This window comes from Pseudopodoces humilis, chromosome 6 (genome assembly GCF_049639895.1).
Source record: "Pseudopodoces humilis isolate 2021_Gansu_Grassland_sample_001 chromosome 6, ASM4963989v1, whole genome shotgun sequence".
Lineage (NCBI taxonomy): Eukaryota > Metazoa > Chordata > Aves > Passeriformes > Paridae > Pseudopodoces > Pseudopodoces humilis.
The window spans coordinates 26005440-26024539 of NC_142205.1; the positions used below are offsets into that span (position 1 = coordinate 26005440).

Consider the following 19100-nt stretch of genomic DNA (forward strand, 5'->3'; position numbering starts at 1 on the left):
GCTGGATTGGCACACTGAAGAGTTACCAGAGACATAGGAGTATGTAGCTGAGAGAAGGGGATGGAAAGACTGACACCTGATTGGCATCAGTGTTGAATTGGCTATTTCCTACTTGGGGACCTCATTTTTTGAGAACTATTCAGTTCAAATAATACAGCCAGCCACTTACTTTTTCCCCTGGTAGTTGCTGAATGTCTCTTCCTGTCCCTGCAAAATTAAAAAACAAAAACAAACCTGTAAAAAAACCTCTCACCAAAGAACAAACAAAACCTTTCCTACCTCTTGCTCTCTGTATCACAAAAAACTTGGGGCTTGAAAAGAAAGGGTTCTTTTTTCTAGAGGTTCACTCACATCTGTATTTCAAAAAGCAATGATCAACTCTTAGAAGCTGTGATTTGAATAAATGACTGAAAATAAGGATGACTTTTTGAGGACCTAAATACTTCTCTAGGATAGTGTCAGTTCTTGACTGACTGCTGTTAGACTGAAGTAATGCTAGTGCTACTGTACATTTTGGTGTAGTACTTTTGACCTTAATGGGAATCTGGTCATAGAATACCATGTAAAAGTGAGATGGATTTTGCTATTAAAAGGAGACAATTTCTTTTATAATTTTTAAATCCCCTAATTTCCTTTCCTTCCCTTTGTAATATGCCTATTAGTGGACACAGTTTAACTGGTCTGCAACAGTTTCATTTCTTTGTCCTGGTGTTTTTAATTCCCTCTGTAGGAAGTCTTCGGTCTTGCAGTTCATCAGACTGCTTTAGTAAAGTGATGCCTCCAAGGAAAAAGAGGAGACCTGCAGCAGGAGATGATTTATCTGCTAAGAAAAGTAGACATGATGGGTATGTCATCTTACCATGAGCTAAGACGGATGGAATATCTAAAGTTGAATAGCTGATATATCATGTGTTTAAGTACTAATGGAAATTATATTGAAATTTGCTTGGTTTCTCCTTGTGGAACCATAGCTGGTGATTGAACTGTGGGCTATTGATAAGTATATGTAGGTTCAGTTTGCATCTCACCTTTCTCTAGATGCACAAGAAGCTTGTAGGCAACTTCTCCTTGCCCTAGTTGCCAGCTGTCAAAATACATACTTGTTTGTTCAGAAACAACTTCTATGAGATACAGGAGTATTTTCCCCGTATACATGCATAAGATCTGCATTGGATGTTATCAGTCTCTGGCCTGTCAAAAAAGTGAATGCAGTTAGAGTCCACTAAGCTCTTGAAATCCTGCTAGTCTCTCCCTGTTATGTTATGATTTGATACTAAACATATAAGGGGAAATTGCCAGGTAAGATGATAGCCAGTGGTTCCATGGTTACTGAGGTGGTTCTCACTGCATAACAGAAGCCAAATAGGAGTGTGCATGAACAGTGTATTCTTTTGGCATAGATACTGGATAGCTGAAACCTCTGCAAATGTTGGATTTCCAGTATGTGTAGTGTGTTAAGTGATTCATTCAGAAATCATTGAATGTGCTCCCCATGTGCAAGAATCACTATTTATGTGGACCAAATTCAGAACTTGAGGCAGTACAGAACTGTACACTCCTGCATGATAGATGCAAGTCTATTCTGATGTTGAAAAGTGGCTTATACAACTAGAAAGTTTGCTTGGCACTGCATCAGTCAATAGAATTTGAGCTCTGTTATGTTCATGTACTAGTGGTGTCTCAGAAAACATATGCTTCCATAGCAAGTACCTTCAAGGAGGTTAAAAGAGGCATTTTTCTCCTGTCAGGCTGGGTACTCTCCTTTTTATACTCTAAGATGAGTAAGAAAAATACTAGTAGCCAAATTAAGCCTCTGGTCATGCCCCTATAACTCCATTGTGTTTAATAGGGTTGCACAACTGTAACTGCACTGGAATTTATTAAATGATCTGCTGATGCAGAGGAAAGATTTCAACTCTCTCTTTCATTGCTTTGTAACACTAACTAGAAAAGAAAGCAATTCATTTTCTTAGTATCTTTTGTTGCTTTTCAGAAATGATGAAATATAAAAACTAAATAGTTGATAGAGGACATTACAGCTCATTCAAAGATAGGCTTAGAATGTGGAAGCAATACAAGGATAGACTGTTTCTAGAATATAGAGAGGTTCCTAAAATTGAACTCTACTTACCTTAGCCAAGACACTGATGATAGAAAAAAGCAACCCCCTAGAAAGTAAGCTTGCTTTCTTGTAAGAAATACTGATTTGTGTAATTACTTAAGAAAATGATAAAAACCTGATTTTTTTTTGCTCTATGAATACTAGATATTTAATGGTTTTAAGAGCTTGTTGAAAATGTAATTTGAAGGATTCTTTTTATATCTGTCTCACAGTTTATAACTAATGGATCTAGTCTTCATTTTACTGCCATATAAGCATTTATTAAAAGGAAGACCTTAGCCTGCTTTTAGAATTGGAGGAGAAACCAGATCTGCTAGTCATGAACCATGGGGTAATATCCTCTGATGTGGTTCCAGTTTTTATCTGACTGTCTTCCTGTAAAGGTTTTTGAGCTTTCGTTGCTCCCCAGAGTGTTTCTTTTGTTTTAGTCTTCAAGAAAACAGTTTTTTATTTCAGCATGACTGGCAATATGAAATTATTGCTGGACATTCAGCCTGGTCTTGAAGCTGTATTTTCCTTCAAGAAAGGATTTTTACCCCTGTAATCTGTGAACAGGTTAGTCAAAAAGCAATCATCTACTTCCATGCTTGTTTTGTCAGGTGGAGTTCATATCTGTCAAATTTGGTTTTTGGATTAGACATCTCAGTTAGTTGAGCAGAAATCAGTTGAAATCAGGAAACTCTACAGCAGTGTGCTGTAGCATACCTACTTTGCAAAGCCAGTTCTGCTTACATTGCAGAGAATACAGTAAAAATAGTGTGGATAGTGGAATGCCAGTTTATAGAGTGAGGAGCTCCTAGGCCCAGTTCTCAGCTTCTGGTTTAGAGACAGACTTCCTAGAAGCTGCACTCTAGTAACTCAGGATAAGCCTTTATGGGATATTAGTCTGTGTGGATTCTGTATTAAGTGAAGAAAGGCATTCAGTGTCTGAAAGACTACACAGGCTTCTCCAGAAGAGACTGTATTTCCTAACAGAAGTGATTTGTCACCTCAGATACTTTCTGGAATGGCATAAGTTTTTGAGTGTTTCTCAGTTACAGTGGCATACTTAGGGTCAACATTAACAAATTCAGTAATTGCAAGTCTCCTCAGTGTGAAAATATTGGGTAGTAGTCCAAAGATTTGCAAGGTATGTCATCATTAATGGTGTTACTGCAGCTGAGACTGCATGTTGATGATTTCTCCTGATTTGTCCATTAAAAAAGCATTGCTTTTTTTTTTTTAAATCTATAATGGAGTGTTTTGTTGGATCGTATTTTCAGTCTTCACTATTTTTAATTCATTCCTATAATTTCTTCAAATCTGATAGCAATAATTTTAGATATGCTTTCTTCCATAAAGTTTCTTTCAGCAGGTCTCTATGCTGAAAGAGAAGATACGTTTAAGTTTATGACTTTAAGAGTCTTAAGAAATCGTCTTACATTAATTCCAGGCTGTTAGGAATACAGCCTCATCTCAAAAGCATTAGTGGAATGCACAGGCAGTTGAGGAAAAACATTCATAGGAACAAATCTAGTTGTGAAATTATTTGGATATGCTGATCTAGTGCATAAACTGATTGTGGAAGACTCCAAACATGTTCATTAGCATTCCACCCTTACATAATAAGAACTTGAATTCTCGTAATTAGTGCTCATAGCATCACCATGAACCATGCATGAATGTAGTGTTTCAGTGGGAGGGAATTTTTATACCAGATGATGTATAGTAAAAAGAACTCAGTATGTTATAGTAGGATTTATCTTGCCTTAAAGAACAGCTGTTGGAGGTAAACAGTTGAACACATGCTAACCTGAGCATAATGACTTGAAGACTTAGTTTGTATTTTCATCTCATTATCACAGTCTTGACTTTATTGTACTTAAAACTGTCATGGTATAGCATATTTTCAAATTGGAGTTAAAATTACATGTTCTGTACATTGTTTTTCCATCACTGTGTTAAGCATCTTCAGAAAGGTAAAGCAAGATTTATGTAAAGATACTTGCTAGGTAAAATGATAGTCCTCACTGGGTAGTTGTCTTATGCTGCTTATCTGTTACACAATATCTAGCCAAATAGCGAAAAATGAGCTGTATAATATAATGTATTGGGTTTTGACAGTCTCATAAAAAGTAATTCTACTCCTTATTCTGGAATTACACTGAGGGCAAAAGTATTGCAGTATTACTGCATACTGGATATTGTCACCTTAGGAGGATAAAAACTAGGAATATTTATCTACTTCTCTGAAATTTATATTTTCAAACAATTAGATAAATGTTTTCAATTAATTTACCCTTAATGTATAGGAACCATGAAAGGGCCTACTAACATGAAGAAAGGTTTTCTTTATTGATTAGTAAACTCAATACTCTATAGTGGAAAAATGCAATTTTTGACAACACGGTGTCATTAACATAAGGTGTACTAACTTTCAAAGTTTTCAAAACCTTTTGTGTTGAGAGTTGGTTTGGTTTTTATTCTGTTGTTGTTTACCAACTGGTTTGGTCCTGTCCCATGCAGACTGCCTTTGTTCCCAGCTGTCATAGGTGTGTAGATATTTTTCCCTTGAAGTAGGGATTTTCCGGTACACACAAGTATAATTTTTCCTTTTTCTGTAGCTTTTCAGTGCACTTCGCTTAAACTGGACATGTGACTATCAGCATGTATGTTGTTACACATACTGCTCATTAAGTAAGCCTGATAAAGTTCCAAACATTTAACAGCTTAGAAATTATCCTAAATTTTTAAACAGGGAGACATGAGGTATATTCATTCATAAAACTTAACAGTCAAGTAAGTTGGTCCTGAGGGTTGCTTTAAATGTTTTTGTTATGTGTTGCAAATTGCAAAACATCTCTTCTCCCACCCTGTTTATAGTACAGTTTTTATGAAACTATTGCTAGAATCATAATTGTGAGTGAATAGATAAGGCTTTATTAAAATACTTCCATTGTGCTGCGTTGATGAAAATTCTCAGCCAAAATTTTAAATTAATTGGTATTAATGGAAGTAATATGGGGCATCTCCTTCAATCAAAAATTGGCATGTTTTGAAATGTAAATAATCTGGAAGCAATTACTTACTCAGTTCAAAACTCAAAATTCAGTAAAGATTCTAAATTCTGGTTGCTTAGAAACAAAGCTGTTGGATGATCATTCAGTAAGCACTGACCATCTAAATAACCAGGCTGTAGATCTTCATTGAGAGGTTAACTCTTGACTTACCATAATAAAATGTAGCTTTTTTCACCTTCCCTTTTTATTTTCTTTTTACTCCTCAGTGGATTATTACCAGTTCCACCATGAAGAGAATGTTTTGTGTGACCTAAGCTCCATGTTTTCACTGATCTTGGTTTGAGTATTCTGTAACTATGCAGCCCAGAGTTGCTGCAGTGGGAGGGGCTGTGGGTGGAACTTTAACCAACTCTACAGGTGTAACATACTCAGAGCAGTACATAATCCAGCTTTGAAGACTATAGTGAGTTGAAGAGAATTGCCTTGTTCTTTTTGCTAGCAGCCACCATCAATTCTTACAATCTCGCCTAATCACCCCATAATAGCTGGATGGAAATTTCATGCTTTTGCTTTTCCACCAAATCAATTAAAAAGAAAAGAAAATAATCTGGAAAAGATGTGGATGGCTGTGTATTCGAAGAAATATGACATGCCTAGACACTCCATTTTAATTTTTTTTTTTTTCTGTTGATGCTTGCCTATATCACTTTCAGTTATAAGCCACGTTTTCTTTCCTTTTTAGCTGGTATATTACAATTCCTTAGCTCACATGAATATTTCAAATATAAGTTTAAACATGGATGTTATGAGTCAGCTATTAGGTCATGACAGAGGTGCAAGCATCTCTGAGAAAAGTACTACATTTTGATGTGGTTAAGTAACTGAAATCACTTCTACAAAATTTAGACGGGTTATCTCATGTTGCTTTTGCCCTGCTCTGTCCCACATTCTTTCCTCTCTAGATGACGAAATGGCTGTTAGAAGGAGATAATTAGAAAGAGATAACAAAAAAGAAAAGCCTAAAAGCTCCTTACAGGGATATTTGTTACAAATAACTTGTATATTGCTGTCTCTGTTCTGACACAGTGTCATGCTAAAGTAAAAAAAAATACTATTTTTCAAGTTGATATTTTTCTGAGTTATTGTACCTTCATGTGTGTTTTATCTGAGAGGCAAATACATACTTATGTGTGTAGGTCATACTTTTTTTTTTTTTCCTTGCTGTTCCTGGCGGAGGTCATGTCATGATTCAGAAATGGAAGGGCAATTCTAAAAGCAAAGGTTCCGAGTTTGCTATTGTCTGGTAGTGATAGGTACAGCAGACACTCCAGGATAAAATTGTGTATGTAACTGATGATGGAGAAATGCCCTTAGCAATCCTGTTTCAGTGCCAGCATTCTTTGACAGTGTGCAAATTCTGGTACCAAAAGTATCAGCTATATTCACTTGCTCTTCCTTTATAGGAGGCATTTTTTTGAGTTTTTTACTTTGCTTGTGCCTTGCCCCTCCCCCCCCCCCCCATTTTATTTTATTTTATTTTTTTTTTGCACAGTTTGTTCTTTCATATCTAGTGTGTGATAGACACTGCAGTTTCTTCTTACAGACCATCAATATAGAAGCAAATTATCAAGCAGAACTTGGTTGGCATAATGGTTGTGCATCTGTCTGAAAATACTGATCTTTTGACCTGGTCAATGTACTGGTCATTTGAGGAAGCTGTGAGCCATTGAGGACTTGCTGTTTGAAACTCGGATCTGTCCATTAGATGTTTGGTCATCCCAAAGTATTCAGATATCTACCCTGTGCACTCTGGCAGTGTATTTTTCTGCATAGCAGGAGATGCTGTCCTTGAAACAAAGACAAGGCACATCATATGTAGTATGCACTGAGAAATTCCACAGGGATGAGGAATACTGCAAGATGAAAAATGGATGCCAGATACATCTGTAAGTTCGTGTTTTTCTCCTCTACAAGTATAGTTCTTGATATAATTAAATCCATATTAATCATAGTTCAGTGGATGTAGTTCCTGAATATACCTTTACTCTGTGCCACCAGGTTGAACCAAGTTTTCCTAGGCTGAGTAACCTCAGGTACTTGTCTACTGTTTGCATCTCCCCACTCATCTTGCTTCACTAGGCACTTCAGAGATTAGGAGTCTCTCGCTAGTGGAAATAGTTGCCTTGGCTAGGTTGGGGTGAGAAACTAATTTAATGTTTGGAGTAAGCAGAGAGAGAAAAGGGTTTGTCTTTATACATGAGATCACTGATTCTGGCCATGCATAGTCTGTTCTCATTATAAATGTGATACCTTGTCACCTGCACTGTTAATGCATGTCTTACTAATTAGCTTGTAGCAGAGAGTGGGATATTTCGAGATTATATCCCTTTTGACTTTCTTCTTTGAATTTGTGAACTGGCACAAGCTGGAATGTCTGTAATCAGTTCTGGTTTCTCAAAAATTGAACTCCAGCAGTCAGATACTGAGCTTTTTGAACAATCATAAGTTTGAGGCAAAAGCATTTTCTTTGGAGTTACTTGGCTGTCTGTTGAGCACATGGACTTTATAATGAGTTACCGTATAACTAATTGTAGTTAATAGTATAATCATTTCCTGCAGTTCCTAAACTGTGACCTTAGCCTTAAACACAAATGACTTTCAATCTTGTATCAGTTGTCAGATATTCTCCTATGTGCAGATGCAGAGGATGTATAAAAAGGGCTGTTTTTTTCTGTTCTTGCTCACCATTCCTATTACACATATTGCTGGCACTGAAGTCTTGTTTCAGGCTGCAGTATTTAGCTCTGCCATTTGTAGATGCAGGAAACCTTTTTTTATTAAATACCTGAATGACTTATAGCTCTGTCAAAAAGTCTGTTTTTTGAAGTTTCTTCTTAAATACACTGTTTGCATACTGACAGCCTAACATGTTGATTTACATGAACAAGCAGGGCAAGACAATTGGTTATCATCCCTTTGTAAGAAAAAGCATTGAGTCTTGTGATAAATATCTTTCTTTGTGAACCTCATTAGCTTTGCTATGTCCTCGCTTCCAGCAGTAGTCTTACAGAGTTCTTGAATAAAGAGAATAGAATAAAGATGTTGACTAGCTCCTGCTACAGTTTCCAGCTTGGTATTCTACTTGGTGTTTGTCACGTTTGTTTGTGACAAAAAAGGGGATACTGAATAATTAAGATTTTGCCAAAGTGGCAGAATGCCTTCTTTCTTTGTCTTGATTGCTCTGAGTTCAGAATAGCCTAAAAATTATTTGATATATATTTCATAATCGCAGTTCATTCTGCAAGTATGAAAATGTTATCAGACTTATTAAAAACAATAAAAAATTATTCCGACTCAGACTTATACCTTCTGAGTGATGCTGTCAGCCTTTTCCTTTGCAACTTCAGTAAAGCTTATGCAAAATAGGTAATTCAAATAGGAAAAGAGTGTTTTCAAAATGAAAAAATCCAAACCTAAAATTGTGGGTATATGAATATGTGTTTGGAACACATTTGGCTGACGTTTCTATGCAGTGTTCCAGTTTGTTGCACATCAGTGTGTTTCAGTACAGTGTCAGTTTTTCATAAGGAATTTCTTAAGGGTCTCATTTGTATTTGTCTTCCAATTAGCAGTTTATAATTTTGTTCTGACCAGTATTACTTTTCTAAAGATTAGTTGCTTTAAAGGAATTATGGCAGCAAACATGAAATATTTCTTTGAATTCCTGTCAGAATGATGTGTGTGCCATTAACTTCTAGCTCCAGGTCCTCACAGCTGATAGCTGAGCTAGGTGGAGGATAGTGGGATCGGTGTACTTTAAGCTCATAAATCTAGGTGTCTTTTACTTGTCTTTCTAGAAGGACGAAACATTGATGAAATCAACTCCAAATTAATTTCATTATTCAAATGGTTTAAAAATTCTCCTTGAACCAGTTAGCCACTTCATTGTCTTCCCCCAGCAGGATTTGACATGGTGAGAGGAAGCTCTGCATGCTTGGAACACTTACAGAGCTGCTCTTGGCTACCTCATCTAGACTAAACCATTTATTTGTTGCTCTTTTCAGCCTTTATGAGGCCAAGCTACTGAAGAGTGGTGGAAATGGATCACAGAATGCATGTGCATCAGTGGATAACTTGACTGAGTCTCTTTCCTCTAGGAGGCACAAATTATATTGTCCCTGTTTCACAAGGTCTAATTGGGGGAGTAACCCTTCAAATTCGGTCATGTTTCCTGTGCTTTAGGTATTTCAGATACTTAATTTGTTTCCCTAGTGTAGTTAAAATTCCTTACACTTCTTGTTGAAGGAGAAGAGCATTACCCTGCTGGTAGTCTCTGGGGGGAAGGGAGACAGCTTTTCAGATTGTTCTTTACTCCATTATGAATGATGTTTCTTGAGTTATTGTTGATGAGGACTATTAACCTTTTTTCTGTGGTTTTTTCGTGTTACCGACTTACTGGCTTTAGAATAATATAAGTGTAGATCTTGCCTCTTTTGGCCTTTATGCCTTTTGTAGAATCCTTTTGAGGTGGCAAAAGGAATATTTGCAGTCTTCTTTAATTAATAATTAAAAATTTGAAGTTCACAAATTATGGATGCACCTAAAGGTAGGACCTGTGTTGACTGCCATAGAATTACTCTGGCCTTAGACCCACAGCTGGATTGCAGCCCATCAGTTGACTGTGGTAACTGGTGGTGTAAGGCAAGGCCTTACTATGAGCTTGCACAGAACAATTTGGGGTTGAATTTGAACGAACCTGTATTCGGTTTAGGGGAAGGTCATTTACATGGGTAATGAGTATGAGTCAGTGGAAGTATGACAGAGTGAGCAAACAAAGTATTTAGCTTCAGTGATTCTTAAGCAGTGTTCCAAATGACTGGATATGTGGACAGAATGTTGAGTAAACTGAAAGGAATAATGTTTATACTAAGAGTGGCTGTTGACTAAAAGATTGCTTTTTAAAAATACTGATTAATTAATTTCTTGTTTCTCTTTCTTTTTTCTAAGTATGTATAGAAAATACGATTCAACTAGAATAAAAGCAGAGGAAGAAGAAGTCTTTTCAAGTAAGAGATGCTTAGAATGGTTCTATGAATATGCAGGTAAGTATGAAATGCAAATTTCCTACCAGTAACAATTTAATTTATATTGGAATATAAAAATTGCATTAAATGAGCTTTAAAAAGACTGAATAGAAAGGATTTTTTCTAAAAGTCTTAGAGAAACTTTCCTTTATCCTGTGTGATGTGAGGTTGAAGAGTTCAAGGTTCAATTTTCTTTGTCTACATCCTATAAAAAGAATACAGAAGGTGTGTAATTTGAAATATTTTGGAACCTGTATACTTTACTATTCAAATCTACAGTTAAAGTTGTACTTCTGTTGAAAATGTTGTTACCTCTCTATGATCTGCCATGTTAGTACTGCATAGTACAAAATTAGCCTCAGAAGTGGTGTGTCTTTAACTAAAAAAACCCAAACAGTGAGGGAGGTAGTAACACTAGTTTTGATCCTGCTGAATCCAGTGCTTAGGATTTCAAGTGAAGAAGTGAATGAATTCAAATATCCCATACTAGTTTAATCAGATAGTTTTCCATCACAAGATATAGGGAAGATAGCCTGTAGTATTTATTCATGTATGAGAAGTTTTTTTCAGACAGTACTTCTAGGAATGTTAATTATGGTCTGCGGTCACAAAAGATGATCCTTTGTTAGGGAAGTTGGTTGTCGTATTTGTTTTCCTGCGTGTGTTTTCTGAAAGGAAGGATTTGACATATGGGGGAAATGACTGTAATGACCAGAAAGAAATGAAGTAGATGTTTAATGTCATCTTGCAGTTTTCTGGTGCTGTCTTGGATAACATGTCTAACAGCTCGTTCTGTTTTGTCTGCTTTTTAAACATAATGAAGAATGACTTAATTTGATGTAATAAAACATTTTTTCTCCTAATAAAATTATATAAATGAAATTAAATACTCTGAGATCTCACTTTTCTGTGGCAGTCTGTGAGAGGAGATTCAGACAAATTCAAGCCAAATCTAACCTGTTAGATTGTCTGCCTTTCTGACCAGCTTGATTTATTTTTTCACTCTAGCAACAGGCATGACTCATTTTTGTCAAGACTTTCATGGAAAGAAAGGATGAAAGGAAGGCTGTTTGTGAAAGAACTTTGGGGTTTCCACTGGATGCACACACCAAGATAAAACACAGAAAAGTGGAGAGTACGATTCTGTTTACAGTATTGAGTAACTTTCTAAAAATGGAATTTTCAAGGAATAATCTCTTGTGTTCTTGCTTCATAAGTCTTCTTTATGTATGCAGACAGTTGACACTGCATTTGGGTTTTTTTGCCTCCCTTGGTGTGTTTTTTGCATTACAGAATGAGTCTTTTTAAAGGCTGTTGTGTACACTGAGAACTGAGAGGCTGTTAGGAGAAGATGGGAAAAGACATAATTAAACCTTGTTATTTCTAGAATAGATCACCCAATAATAAAGTACAGATTGATCTTCCCTTTATAAATCCTGCTTTTCTTGCACATGTGATCTTTTTAGTTGAGGAAAGTAGGCATTTAAGCCTGTATTTTTTTTTCAAATGAGCCCTTTTAAACACGAGTCAAGTAATTCTACCAAAATTGTTCAAATATGTAAAGTGTATTTAAAACTAGTTCAATTCTTGATGCCTGTATAACTTTTTTCAGTATTCAAAAGTTACAAATACATTAAGACCATATTTTATTAGTGGTGCATTTTAATAGCATTTATATTTTGAATCTTTTTCCTTTTAAGTAGGCAGAGAAATAACTGTAATTCATTGTTTTCCTTCCCATTCCATTTACTTTTAGTCAGATGATGTGTGGCTGTGGTGTAGCAATATGAATAAGCAGGATAAAATAATATAAAGATAGTATATGAGACAATGAGGAATGAGATTCTGCGAATGATCATGTCTTGTATGCTGTATAGCTGTACAGCATGTTTTTATGTCATTTGATCTTGTGATAACAGTAGAAATTCCAGCCAGGGAATGAGTTTCACTAGCCACTGTCCACTCATTTAAGCGTGATAATACTATATTCTGTTAGTCTGAAGTGCATTATTAAAAATCTTACTAATTTAGACTTCAAAGATTATCTCAGTAAACGAGTAGAAAGATTGGCAGGGATGAAAAGTCGTTTTACTGTTTCTCTGTTTTCAAAGGTGAGATAAAGATTTAAGTGCATCAAAGTCTGATATTAAGTGTGGAAATATTTATTTCATGTTAAAACAAACTCCATGAAAGTTAGGTTGCGCTGTGTAATTGCACTTCTTTTGTAAAGGACAGGGTACTTTAATTTTTAGAGATAAGTAAAATAAGTTTTGTTTGCAGGCACAGATGACATTGTAGGGCCAGAAGGTATGGAGAAATTTTGTGAAGACATTGGAGTTGAACCAGAAAATGTAAGTTCAGAATCCATTTTAAAAATGCCTCATCTGCTATGGTGTACATTAGCTAGTCTTACAGTTCTTGCTTTTCCACCAAGGATTGAAAAATTCTTGAGACTTGAAAAAAATTCAAGAAATATAAACCAGGGAGGTTTTGAAACACATTTGGGAACAACTTTCCATTATTTTAAAGACTGTCAATCTGTGAAACCTCAACATGTCTTCTCTGCCCCCCCTTCTTTTCCACTTTAACACCGCCAACCTTCAGTCTCTTCAGAAAAAGAGAGATCTTAAAAAAAAAAACAACCAAAAATCAAACCCCCCTCCGATGATTGTCTTTCTGAAACTAAGAGACAATATTCAAGATTTAATATACCAATGAACAAATAGTGTTTCCTTTGGGTTTTCTGGGACAGAAAGAGATCTCAAATATTATGGGCAGTAGTGGCACTACCATTATACTATTTCAAAAAATAAATAAGGAATATAAATATATTTACAGATACCTATTCTTTATGTGAGGTGTATATATGCGTGTGTGTGTAAATATATGTATGAATAAAATCTAAAAAAATAATTGTGCATTTTACAGGCTTTTTCCTCGTGCCTAATTTTTGTTATTTAAATGCATTTGGAAGTCCTGTCTTTTGCAGAATTCATGGAGCGTCATATAAGTAAACGAGAATTGTGGCTTTGAAAGATGTTCTGAAAAATGAGATGTTATTTCATAATTTCATAATTTCAGAGTTTAGGAAAAAAATAAATGTTGTGATTTATGCAGACATTTTGGATGTCTAAGCAGGTATTCTGATTTTCAATTATAAGCTGTACAGAGCTTCACTAACCTTAACTTAACTTAGTTAATGGCTAGTTAAATTACTTATTTTTTTTCTCCAGGTTGGCAGGGTCAGTTGTCCTGAAAGTTTTTCTTTCATATATTTGTCAAATGTGGTTTCTTAAGTTGATGAATTTGATAATAATAGTCTTAAGGTATTGCTTTTTCTAACTTCTTTTTTGATTTGGTCTTCTGTGCGAGATGTGAAAAAAACTGTTTCCTTTTGGGCAAAACTGAAGTATTTATGTATCAGCCTATGTTTTGATGTGTATTAATGTTAGTTCATCTAGATTTACTTATCTGCTTGAACTGTGGGATCATTATTAGCTTTCAAATAATTGAATTTCATGGATTGCAACTGATGTTCATTGAGATGAGGGTTTAACAAATGCGAGGTATAATTTGTCAAACTGGTACTGAAATTTTGTAGTTACTTTGGGAAACCTTTTCTGTAGCTTTTGTACCAACTAATCTTCTCCCCATTGTATTGCCCATGAGATGACTGGTAACTTGGGTAGATGTTCACTATATGTTTGCACTGTTCTCTTTGGACTGTGTAAAGGTTTGTCACCTACAGGTTTTTCTTAACTTCTAAAATAGTGTAGCCTATTTTCAGTTCGGTTCTGAACTTTCCACTTAGACAAGTAAAAGCTTTTGTAGCCCACTAAACAGTGGTTATTTGTAAAACACATTGATTTTTTGTTAAATTCTCAGTCTCCTTGTTTTTTTCTTCTTCAAACAGGTAGTTATGCTTGTGCTAGCATGGAAGTTGGATGCACAAAACATGGGCTACTTTACGTTACAAGAATGGTTAAAAGGAATGACATCACTACAGTAAGTGCCTTGAAAATTCTCTTAAATTTGTTATAGTAAACACAACTTTTCAGAAAAAACACACTTTAGTGTTTTGACTCATAACACCTAAAGCCAAGAGCTCCGCCATGGAGTGAGTAGAAGTCACAAGTTTTTGGTCTGATTTATGATGATACTGGTCACTTAGAGACAACTTGAAACCTGACGTTGCACATTTAAATACAGTTGGATTAAAAGGTCTGCACTCAGTCTCAATAAAAGAGAAATGTCATAAAGTTTGACTCTCTTTCTGTCCCCAAGGACATCTGTCTTTGTTGCTGGATTGCAACATCTTTTTTTTTGCATCTTTTAGATATTGGTATATTGTTAGAGTGATTTAAAACACTAAAAAATACAAACCCTTTCTGTAACTCTGCATTGTTCTTTCTAAAAGTTGCTTGCTCCAGTTAAGAGCTTTTATGGCAAAAATTATCATAAATAAAGTTGGATAGTCATGTTTCGTAGAGAGCTGGAGAAAGAATGAACTGTTTTGACTTACCTTCCAGAAGAGAATTACTGAAACTGTGTAGGAGGTTCTGTAGTTTCAGCAAGACTTTACAAGTATTTTTCACTTTGATTTGCTGTTTGTTTGCCATGCATGGACAAGCTCTTAGTTTTATCTGTTGGAGAGTGCATTTTTACAAAGCCAGTCAGTCCCAGTGTAAGACTTTGTTACTTTATTTAAATTTGTTTCACACCATGGGTTTAATAAGGTATTTCATGAAGACATACTCAGAAACATGCCTCTATACAGAGTGATGTGTTTTGAACAGGTTAATGGGGATACATGTTAGAGATTCTTTCCTAGAACATCAGACATCTCAGTAAGAATGCAGCCTCTAAACCTACTTGGTGCTTGTTTTGTAGGTGTGATACTACAGAAAAATTGAGGAATTCTCTGGATTACTTGAGATCTTTATTAAATGAGCCTGCCAATTTTAAACTTATTTATAGATATGCCTTTGACTTTGCACGGGTAAGTACTGTGCACTTAAAATGACAAATGTTACTGTCATAAATAATAATTGAAAGACCGTATACTTCTAAGGTTGTTTCTCTGAAGATGCTACTCAAGATGGCTTCTAACAAACTGAACCATTTGTGTTCTAAAACAGAATGTGCGAGATGTCAAAACTGGAAAAGTATATAGTAATGCTTAGTGGTTTAGTGACATGTTTTTTATGTCTCTGCCTCAAGCTATTTTATGACTTCAGGGAAATAATTTAGGCCCCATTCTGTTGTGTATTGAAGCTTTACTACTGAGTTCCCCTGACTTTATAATTACTGCGGTTTCTCTTACTGTGAATTTTGTGAGCATAAACATATATAAAACAGGAAGACACATATTTCAATATTTCAACATATTTCCATAGCTGATGAAAATGGGTAACATGATAAAAGCTGGATATGTTATAAATACTGATTCAGAAGATCGTTGTAATGAGTTTAATGATGTTCTCAGTATTTTTTAAAGAATACCCTGATATCAGTCTTCCTGCTATAAAACATGCTTTGATGAAATTTTACTTGTATTGGAACTAGTAGACATAAGACTAATCATACTTGGAGAAAGTAATAAGATAACTTTATTTTCTGAAATAATAATTTGAAATAGAATTTGGACATACATTTTGCTAATGTGTTGGAATACACAGAAGGTTTAACATGAAAAGATAAAACTGAACCTCAGATTCCAGTGCAAGTGAACTAAAAAAATTAAGAAAACTTGCACCAAAAAAAGTAGCCTGAGAAAATGAGAAAAATAAGAAGAAATTGCACTGATAGCAGTCCTGATAGTCTCTCATTAGCAACTCAGATTTTTGATAGCTCAGTGCTTTCTTCATCTCGGCATTCAGATTTCTGGTAGTTCACTTTTAAACAAGGAAACTTGCAGTTGAATATAAAAAAAATGCATGGGATTAGTATGAGAGGAAAAGAAAAGCTTTATCAACCTCTTAATTCCTCCTTTGCTGTATGAAGCTTTATTCTGCCAGTTTTGCTCAATGTAAAATGCAGAGGCATTTCCTAAGAAGTTCATGATACTGATGAAATATTTGGGATAGAGAGCGAACCTGTGCCAGCTGATGGCCTGTCAGAAGTGCAGATACTTAAAAGGTGGATAGTTCATGTTTTCTTTTCAAGAGGTACCAAAGTGGTGTGACAAACAGTGGTCTAAAAAAAGAATTTAAACATTGAGACACAGGAGCTGTGACTGTATTTATGACAAAATGTCCCTGCAGATTATAGAACTTCGACCCAACATATAAATTTGGGTGTATTTGGCTACAGTGATTACTGGACTTTTGATACTACAGACTTGGGGAAAGTCTATAGGAGAATAGCATCCAGTAAGAACAGAAAAGAACAAAGGCAGATATATTTATAGATGCTAGATTAAACTGGGTGTAATTTTTTTCAGGGTCATTGAAATAATTGATAGAAAAAAGCTGATGGTTTTGCATTCAGGAGATAGCATAATTTCTGTCCTAAGGATGATTCTCTTAGGGAAGTGCTCCATGGCAAAAAACCACTTGTCTGAACTTCCTAAATTTTAAGATTTTTTTTTTTAAAAAGAGTCTGTTGATTTGGCATTTAAAGTTAGATTGTGAATAAGAATGTGTCATCAAGGTTTCATGTGGCAATGCACGATTTAAGTCAGCATAGATTTGAGGAAATAATTTAAAACACCATATGTTGATATTAAGCACAAATACATTCCTCAATCCATGTTTGCCCTTGTTATTGCCAAGTTTGAGAAGATACAGATGCATGTATATGGCTTAAACAGATCTTTAATGTGAAATATGAGGGGGAAAAAAATCTCAGGAAGACTGCCTATCATCACTGTAAAACAAAGATAAAACCAAGTTTGTTAATAAATTGCTTCAACTGTATCCAAGGAATGTAAGTGTCTAGAATGTATGCTAAGAATGAAATTGCATGGCATGGCAGATGTACCATTAAGCAGTTGGAGGTGGGTAGAAAGGGCTTGTCTGAACAATTTGTTCTGATCAGTAGTCAGAGAATGTAGAAATGTAACAATATAAGACATAAAAAACCAGTGTGGACAAAATAAAGGCAATAGAGCCTGATTTCATTAATACTTGAGTGTGTGGGAAGAATTCAGAGTATAAACAGTAAGTAAAATAAAATGTATTCTGGCAGCAGCATTATTTCTGCTTAAAGGTTTTTGTGACAGAAGTGTCGACAGGCTTTGGAAAGAGAATTAGTTCTTAGAACTTTTTGAGTTCTAAGAAATAAGTGAAATAAGAAATAAGTGAAAGATTTACACCATACTAGTACAAAAATGCCTTTGCAGGTTACTTTTTCATCTTTCTTACTAACTGCAAAGTTTTGTTCATAATGGAAATTACTTTTTTCTCTAAATCCCTCTTGGATTTAGTGCCCAGAATGCAAAATAGTTTCTCATGTTTTCAGAATTGCTGGTCTCCCCGCTTCACTTTCAAAACAAATCTGCATTAAATTCTGTCTATGCAGTTTTAGAATTGAGATGTGTTTAGAATGAAATGAATATAACCTTGTGACTAGGGCATTCAGTTGTTGACTGAGAACTGGGATCTTACTCTGTCACATCCTTCTTATGTGATAGAAGACAATTCAGTTATGATTTTAGCTTGATTTTTAATAAAGATGTGTATTCTGTAATACATAGAACTGCATTTGTACAGGTGAGACATAAGGCTCAATTTCCTTTGTCGTGGGCAGCTAGCTGTCTTGCAGTGATCTGTTAGACACTCCTTGCATCCAGAATATCCCTATATGGGATATGTCCTGGTGGACAACAAGCTCTCTGTGTGTCAGCAGTGTGGAAAGACAGTGGTGTCCTGGGGTGCATTGGGAAGAACACTGCCAGCATGCTGAGGGAGGGGATCCTGGCCCTCTACTCAGCCCTGGTGAGGCACATCAGGAGTGCTGTGTCCAGTTCTGGGCTCCTCAGGGCAAGAGAGACATGGGGCTCCTGGAGCAGGTCCAGTGGAGGGCAGTGAGGTTGGTTAAAGGATAGGAGTGTACCAGTGTCTATCATTATTTGCAGGGAGGGTGTCAGAGAATGGATCCAGGCTTTTCTCAGTGGTGCCAAGCAGTAGGACAAGAGGCAGTGAGCAGAAGGTGATGCACAGGAAATTCCACCTGAATATGGGGTAGAATAGCTGTGGAGGTGACCACAGACACTGGAACAGAATGCCCAGAGAGGTTGTGGAATATCCCTCATAGAAGATATTCAGGTACCACTTGGGTGCAATCCTGTGCCACGTGCTCTAGGGTGACCCTGCCTAGCAATGGGGTTGGACCTGATGACCCACTGTGGTCCCTTCCACTTACCCATTCCATGATTATGCAATACTCTGTCTTTCCTTAATTTAGATTTTGCAGTCTGCTGTCATGAATACATACAGAGAACAAGATCTACATTGGCTAATATGGAAATTGATTTTTTTGTGATTTCATTGGCTTGTAAATTTATAACTCAGTGCCATAATCAAGGCATAAAAGTGTGCAGGTTTATCTCATCTCTCAATAAAATTGGTTTAATTTAGTGTTAACAAAGGTAGGTGAGTAAACTACTTAACAAAATGGAACCATACACATACATGTTACTTTGAGATGTGCAGAGTTTATGTTACTAAATATTTGCCACTGATTAACAAACCTGCTGGGTACAGATGCTGCTGCTTTTACTTAGCAGAGACAACAAAAACGTCAGCCCTTAAGCTTAAATATACTGTTGTTACAGTGAACTAAAACTGGACAGTCCAGAGAGGAGTCTAAATGTGCTGGTGTATTATGTTCTGCCTGCTCATTTGATAATTTAATCTGAATTTCACGTGGTCAGTTAGAACAACAGAACAAAGA

At 35.8% G+C, this 19100-nt stretch overlaps 1 protein-coding gene across 11 annotated transcripts in view; it reads left to right on the top strand.

The window, feature by feature from the left end:
* Positions 1 to 19100, top strand: part of DCUN1D4 (defective in cullin neddylation 1 domain containing 4) — a 37756-nt gene that overhangs the window by 16646 nt on the left and 2010 nt on the right. For 8 of the 11 annotated variants that reach the window (XM_014262931.2, XM_005517719.3, XM_088056316.1 and 5 more), the window contains 5 exons: positions 731 to 845; positions 10129 to 10223; positions 12486 to 12556; positions 14119 to 14210; positions 15096 to 15204. In XM_014262931.2, the coding sequence (XP_014118406.2) occupies positions 731 to 845; positions 10129 to 10223; positions 12486 to 12556; positions 14119 to 14210; positions 15096 to 15204 (482 nt within the window). Of the gene's footprint in view, positions 1 to 730; positions 846 to 10128; positions 10224 to 11213; positions 11341 to 12485; positions 12557 to 14118; positions 14211 to 15095; positions 15205 to 19100 lie in introns of those variants that run through there. The other 3 variants (XM_088056317.1, XM_088056318.1, XM_088056319.1) reach the window with 2 other exon arrangements.